This window comes from Sarcophilus harrisii, chromosome X (assembly GCF_902635505.1).
Source record: "Sarcophilus harrisii chromosome X, mSarHar1.11, whole genome shotgun sequence".
NCBI classification, from domain to species: domain Eukaryota; kingdom Metazoa; phylum Chordata; class Mammalia; order Dasyuromorphia; family Dasyuridae; genus Sarcophilus; species Sarcophilus harrisii.
The window spans coordinates 7363341-7370770 of record NC_045432.1 but is presented as its reverse complement, the minus strand read 5'-3'; the positions used below and the strand labels follow the sequence as shown (position 1 = coordinate 7370770).

Genomic DNA, 7430 nt, shown 5'->3' with positions numbered 1-7430 from the left:
AAAGAGAATATAGACCAATATATCCGATGAACAGATTTGCACAAATATCTAATCTTAGTAAAGATGCTACAATGAGATATAAAAGATCACACACTATTATTATATTGGGTTTATCCAAAGAATAAGATTAATTAATATTAGGAAAACGATTATCCTTTTGTTTATACATCAACCTCACTATATATCATGCCCACGTTTATACATCAACCCCAACATATATCATGCCCAATTCCTTGTGAACCCATTTGGGGTTTTCTTGGCAAAGATACTAAACTTGTTTTGCCATTTCCTCCTCCAACTTATTTTACAGAGGAGGAACTGAAATAAACAAGGTTAAACGACTTGCCCAGAGTGACACAGCTTTTAAGTGTCTGAGGCTGAATTTCAATTCAGGTATTCCTGACTCTACCCTAGGCATCCTATCCACTGAGCCACCTAACCACCTCTAAGAACAAGTCATACTGTTCCCAAAGCACGAGACCGTATAAAGTTGCAAAGTGCTATGGGAGAAATATGGTAGACATTATATGATGACATCCATTTTTTTTTTTTTTTTTTTTAATCCTCAGACCCTCCCTGGTTGGGGTCAGGATTTCTATGGCCAGCCCCAGGGAGCTGCCGAGTGCGCAAGGTGCGCGCATGCGCGCTCTCCAGTCTTCAGCGCAACTTCCGTGGACAAAGAACTGCCTCAAATCAGTCTGCCCCAAGGGTCTCCGCTCTGCCCAGCGCCCAGTTCCAACCCCAAACGTTTTCAGTTTAAATGCCCCACACTGGAATCGAATACCAGTAGCTCGGCTTGTCCTTCCGTCCGTCCCTCCCTTCTTGCCCCCTCCTCCCCGGTCCTCTCCCTCCTCCCCTTCGCCCGCCTTCTCCTCCCTTCCGGCCCCCCCCCCTCTCCCCCCCTCCCACCCCCCTGCCTCCGCCCCAGCCCCCCGCTCACATGCCCCTCCTCCCCAGGCCTCTCCCCTCACCCCCTCAGCCCGCCTTCCTCCTCCTCGCCAGCCTCCCTCCCTCCCTCCTCCGGCCCGCCCCACTCCTCTCTCCCTCGTCCCTTCCGGCCCGGCCCCCCCGGCCCCACTCACTCCCCTCTCCTCCCTCTCTCTCCCCCTCCTCCCCAGTCCCCCTTCCCTCCTCTTCCGCCCCCTCCTCCCTCCTCCTCCTCCGGCCCCGCCTGTTTCCTCCCCGCCCCTCACTTGCACCCCTCCCCTCCATCCTCCCCGTCCCCGCCTCCGCTCACTCACTGTCTTCCCTCTCTTCCTCCGGCCTTTCTCTCTCCCTCCCACCTCGGCTCCGCCCCCTCCCATCTCCCCTCTCCGCGCTCTCTTTCCCTTCACGCGCTGGGAGTGGGGAACGCCTGCGCAGATCCGGAGAGCGCTGAGGCCCCACGGCCACTCCAAAGGACCCGATTGGTCTCCGGGGCCAGGATGACGCCGGTCCGGTACCGGCCAATGAGAGCGAGCCTCGCGCCGCGGGAGCGCGTCCGGGCCGCGGCGGCGCGCTCGAGGGGCCGGGGAGCTATGGCGGTTGCCGGGGTGGGCCCTCAGCAGCGTGGTGGGCGGTAGCGGCGGGGTGCGGCACGGGCGCCGGGCACGACGAACTCTTGGCCCGCCAGGGGGTCCAACAAGCGCGGAAGCGCCCCGCAAGCCCAACTGTCAGGCCCGAGCAGTTCGGGCAGCTGGGCAAGGAGCTGCGGGCCCAGGACTGCCTGCCTTACGCCGCCTGGTGCCAGCTGGCCGTGGCACGCTGCCACCAACGCCCCACGGCCCGGCGAGGCGCTGGCCCTCACCGAAGCGGCCCGCCTCTTTCTGCGGCAGGAACGCGAGGCCCGCCTGCGCCTGGCCTGCGCCGCCGCCTACGGCGAGCCCCTGCAGGCGGCCGCCAGCTGCTTCGCCTTCGCCGTGCGCCGACCTGAGCTGGGCCAGCCGGCCGCGGCCGCCAGCCTGTGCCTGAGCGGCGGGCCCCTGGCGCCCCACAGCAGCTGGCCCGGCCGCCGTGCACTTCGAGCGCGCGGCCGAGCTGCAACTGCCTCTGTTGCCGTTGGAGGCGCTCCTGGCGCTCGGCGACGCGGCCTCCCGGTGGGCTGACGCGGGACCGACGGCGTTGAGCTCTTACACGCATGCAGCGCTGGCCGGGAGCGAGCGGCGGGGCGGCGGGCGGGCTGGGGCCCGCTGTTGGGGGCGGCGGGGGGCCCCTGCGGTCGGGCGGGGGCCCGGCCAGGGGGCCTTCTGGGACGGGCCGGTCCAGTGTGAGGTGTCCGGTGCGTGCGCTGCTGCTGCAGCCCCCGCCGCCCAAGCTCCTGCCCGAACACGCCCAGACCTTGGAGAAGTACTGCTGGGAGGCCTTCGAAGGCCACTGTCAGGACAGCATCTGCCCCTTGCCCGAGGAGCTCTTCCTGCTGCTGCAGTCCCTAGTCATGGCCGCCCACGAGAAGGACCTGGATGCCATGAGAGTGTTGCAGGGGGAGCTCTGGCCACTGCTCAGTGCCGATCAGAACCACCTGCTGCACCTGATCCTCCAGGAGATGGTCGCCCCTGCCGGGCAGGGCATCTGATGGGCATCCCTCACTGCCAGTCCCCATCTCCCAGGCTCAGGGGGTGCTCTGCTCTCAGCGGCTTCAGGACTAACCGCCTAGCCGCTCGAGAGTCAGCCTCGGGAAGACCAAAGGAGATTTCTCTGAAACCCTCTCCTTCCCGTTTAGGTAGCTCTACCTTACATCAAGGCAGGAAGTAAGCAGGAATCATGGAGGGGCCACCGGCCGTCACACTGAACCCTTTAGGCTTTTGGAGCTCATTTCAGTGCCATCCTTGTAAATCTGGAGAGCACCAAATGGGATCTTCACCCCGAGCTTTCCATGTCCTAGTCCCTCTTCTCCCCAACTCAGAAATTTTACCTCCTAAGCAATTATCTCATTATGATTATCAAATGTTGGACTGGCTGGCTAGACCTAAGTAACAAAATCACCTGTTTTGACTTTGCTTAATGGAATTTTCATTCTTTGTAATCATCAGCTGGAGTAAAGGAAAAAGGTTTGGCCAGTTCTTTTTACTAGAGAGTCACTTGTCACCCCAATCTTGGTATTTTCACTTGTTATTTTGGCTTCTGATTACATGATGATGCTTTTTTTCAAATGCTACTTTTTTCTTTGGGTACCCCTTCTGTGAAATGGGAATAAAGAATAATTCCCTTACCTGAACGTTGTCTCTGGTAGTCCCCCTTAGGATCTGTCTAATGCATCATTTCCCTCATAGGCTGTCTTTGTGGTAGCTTGTTAGCTTCGAAACGATATCAATGTGCAAGCCAAATCTTAGTATTTATAGTAGATGAATTTTCTGAAATTAACTTATTACACTTGATTCACATTTGTGAAGTTGTAGTATTTATGTATCTGCAAGATAGTATGTATTAAAAGTGACTTTTTAAAATGAAACACAATCCAGTAATTGTGTATGACAGTGTGGAGCAGTGGGAAGAGTGTTGGGTTTGGAGTCGGTGCACTTGGGGTCTGGCGTTGCCTGTGTGACATCGGGCAACTCCCCCGGCCCCAGTTTGCCTTCTGTAGCACAAGAAAGCTGAGGTCCCGTCTTACTGGAAACTTAAGTTCCTGTGATCTTTATTATGGGACCAGACATTGACTAGAACAGATGTTATGCTGAAGATGACTTTTCTCTCAAAGATTCAGCTTTGCAAATTTACCTTTTCTACTTGTGCATTTTTTATGACCAATTCATCATAGCAAGACACCTGAGTTCAAATCCTGCCTCTCTACATTTAATAGTTTCTGAACTGCTGCAAGTTACACAGCCTCCCTCAGGCTGGCCCAATCTAGAAAACAGAAAACTTAATTCCTGTCTGCTAGCATTGTTATACACGAGGGAAAAGGGGCATCTGATTTCATTTTCTTGTGTAACTTTCCCTATGTTTTAACCATAAACATTGGGGAGACGGCTTTTCTGAGATTTGTAGATTCCTAACTCCCAGTATCAATTAAGTGGCACACAATTATAATTTAAATATGAACTTTACTTTTTAAAAAACAATTTCCTCACGCTTAGAGTCAAAGTTTCATGTGTTCATGATATAATAATCAGTATTCCTGATGAGCTTTAAAGTAAATTGTTTTTTCTTTGATGATGGAAACTATCAAGAGTTACAATAATAACAATTCCCTCCCATCCCAAGAAGGGATTATTTGGTGACCCAAGTCAGGGAAGCAGTTGAAGCTTATTTGGGACTGTAGATAGAAATCCAAGGCTCAGTAAATGAAGTGGCCACTTCTGATTGGCTGAAGTTTGTTTATTTTGAAAACCTAAAGAGCTAAAAGTAATATGATGTAATCGAAAAAAAGTTTTGGATTTGGAGCCAGAAGACCTGGTTCTACATTCCTGGCCATACTTAATGCCCACATGACTGGGCCAGTCCCTTGCCCTCTCTAGCTCCAGTAACCCCATTTGTAAGAGGGGCTTAACCTTTGAGGTATGCTAGGACCTTAGGACATGATCTACAAATGGATTTCTGCACAAATACAAGCTGGGAGGGGCGTGGCTGTAGAGCAGTTCACATGAAAATAACCTGAGGGTTTTCGTGAATTACAAATAGTCATCGGCAGTGTTACATGATAGCAAAAAAAGAGGGGAAAAGTAGCTGGAAAATATCTTTGGCTACATTAATAAGGAAATGTATCTTAGGTAAGGGAGGTGAGAATCCTAGCATGCTCTGCTGTGGTTGGCCACAGAGGCAATATGATTGGTTCTGGGTACTGTACTGAGAGTTAATTGTCCAGAGGACAGCAATGAAAATGGGACCAGGACGGAAAAGGACTGGTTGAAGGAAGCATATTTAGCTTGGAGAAAAGGAGACATGGGGGAGGCATGAGAGCCTAAACAAACTTAATTCTTAATTCTAACCCTTCCTCCTTTCCCTTGGGGCAAGTAGTGGCTTCATTTTAATTCTTTGGCTCCTATGACTAAGGGCATTTAGGTTAGAGAAATCTAAACTCAGGGAAATTTGCATTCGTTTCTCTAATGTATCTATCTTGATGCAAAAGGGGAAAAGACTAATTTTATGCAACTGCAAATTTACGGGATTGAGTTTTCCATCTGTATTTGACATTTTACATATACAGTACTCAGAAATTCAATGTTTAGGAACCAGATGTGAATTCTTCAAGGCTTCCCCCGCCCAGTTCAATTAAGTAAAAGTAAAGATTGTTGTGGGTGGACTTCAAACCTGAAGATATTTAGCCTAAAGATGAAAAGTTTGGGGGAGAAAAGGGCAATGATGAAATATAACTGTCTTAAAATATTTGAGTGATTGTCCCCTTGAAGAGAGTTAACTTATTCTCTATAGTTTTAAAAAGCCAAACCAGACCCCAATGGGGAGAAATAAACATAGAACAAAGTTTAAATGCTTACGTATGAGCGCTATGCTAGTCACTCAATGATGTACAAAGTTTAAATAATCCCTACCCTTAAGTTTTGTAGGGAGCAATTGGAGGCCAATTTAATTTTAATATCAGGAAGAAATTCATTAGAGCTGCCCATAGGTGGACCAAGCAGGGAATGAATTCCCTTTCCCTAACCTTAAAGCAAAAGCTGCAGTGTTAAAGTAGCTCACGTTCTTCTATTTAACATCTTAAAACAAGCCTGTGAAGTAGATGTAGTTTACCTACGTTTTATAGCTTACAATTATCAGAATCCTGGATCTGAACACAGGTTTTCTGATTTCAGAATGAAATATGCTTTCCTGTCTATCATCAATCATGCTAGTTACAAACTTGTAAAGATGAAAATCCTTTCAAATGATTTTGTTTATACTAGGTGTCTGAATACTTGTTCAAAATAGTACCAAAGTTTTGGCTTAATTAGTGGTAGTGGCCAAATTCAAAAGTCTTCAGTCAGTAAGGTTTGATTTTGAACCCACAATCAATCTTTTCACCTCGGCTGCCAGTCCCAAGCTCTGCCTTCCAATATGAAATTGCAGCCATCAATTTGAGCACTGGGGGGCTTTTCCCCTCTTTTAACCTCATTTTTGAGGCTAGAACTTAATATTTAATAAAATTAATTAAAATGATTGGATAACAAAATAATATCACTTAAGCCATGTGCTTTTTGAGGATCATTCTATATATTTTTGTCTTCTAAAAAAATAAACTTTTATTGATATCTTTGGTTTTTATATGACCTTCCATTGTATTTCTCCTCCACTCTGTTGCAGAAAAACAGACTTTGTAATAAAATAGGGGAAAAAAGAGTAACATTATATGCAATGGCCCACACCCATTTCCTCTCTACTTCTGCCAAGAAGTGGTGGTCTATATGGCTGTTTGGGACCAAAGCTTGGCCATAGATTTGCAGTGTTTAGTAGGCATAAGAAGGGAATAGCACTTCTAGATTTCTAGACTTCAAACTAGATCAAAATCTGTCAGTAAAAATAGAAAAGATAAATAAGATTAGACTGTTTAATAAACAAGCTGGTTCTAGAAGTCTAGACTTCTAGACTTAAAACTAGAGCAAAATCTGTTGGTAAAAATAAAAAAGATGAATAAGATTAGACAAGAAAATAACAACCCCACTGTTTAATAAACAAAATAATTACCTAGAAAAGAACTCCCTATTTAACAAAACCATTAGGAAAACTGCAAAGCAATCTGGCAAAAATTAGGTTTCCAAATTTAGGTTAGAGCAACATATACCATATTTCACAATAAATTCAGAATGGACACATGACCTGAATTAATATTTAGCTATTAAAGCTCCTATTAAAAAATAGAGAAGCAAATCATATGTAATTCACAGTTGTGATTAGGTGAATTTCTAACCAATAAGTGGTAGAGGCAAATACAAAGGATAAAATAATTTTGGTTATATGAAATGAGCTTTTGAATTAACAAAATTTATCCAAGTAGGATAAGGGAAGTATCTGACTGGGGGAAAACCCCGTCTACGTGCATAAGCGATCCTATTCCATCTAGTTTCCAGCATAATTGCCCTCTCTATCATCCCTACTCTACCATTTATCTTCACTCTCTCCCTCTGTCTTGGCTGTCTCCCTACTGCCTACAAATGTCCATGTCTCCATCTTCAAAAAACCCCCACTTGAGCCCTCCTCCCCCCACTATCATCCCATATCTCTCCTCTGTAGCTAAACTCCTTGAGAATGAAATCTATATCATAAAGAAGGGAAAGGGACCTGTATGTGCACGAATGTTTGTGGCAACCCTGTTTGTAGTGGCTAGAAACTGGAAACTGAGTGGATGCCAATCGGTTGGAGAATGGCTGAATAAATTGTGGTATATGAATGTTATGGAATATTATTGTTCTGTAAGAAATGACCAACAGGATGATTTCAGAGAGGCCTGGAGAGACTTACACGAACTGATGCTGAGTGAAATGAGCAGGACCAGGAGATCATTATATACTTCAACAACAATA

At 47.2% G+C, this 7430-nt stretch overlaps 1 protein-coding gene across 1 annotated transcript; it reads left to right on the top strand.

Annotated features, from left to right (window-relative positions):
• The first annotated feature begins 1356 nt into the window (after nt 1–1356).
• Nucleotides 1357–4611, top strand: LOC111721662 (40-kDa huntingtin-associated protein). Its single transcript, XM_023507263.2, is given in 6 exon segments — nt 1357–1537; nt 1539–1571; nt 1573–1755; nt 1757–1951; nt 1953–2255; nt 2257–4611. Coding segments are annotated over 6 exon segments (1122 nt in total). The 5' UTR covers nt 1357–1424; the 3' UTR covers nt 2552–4611.
• Nucleotides 4612–7430: the final 2819 nt, after the last annotated feature.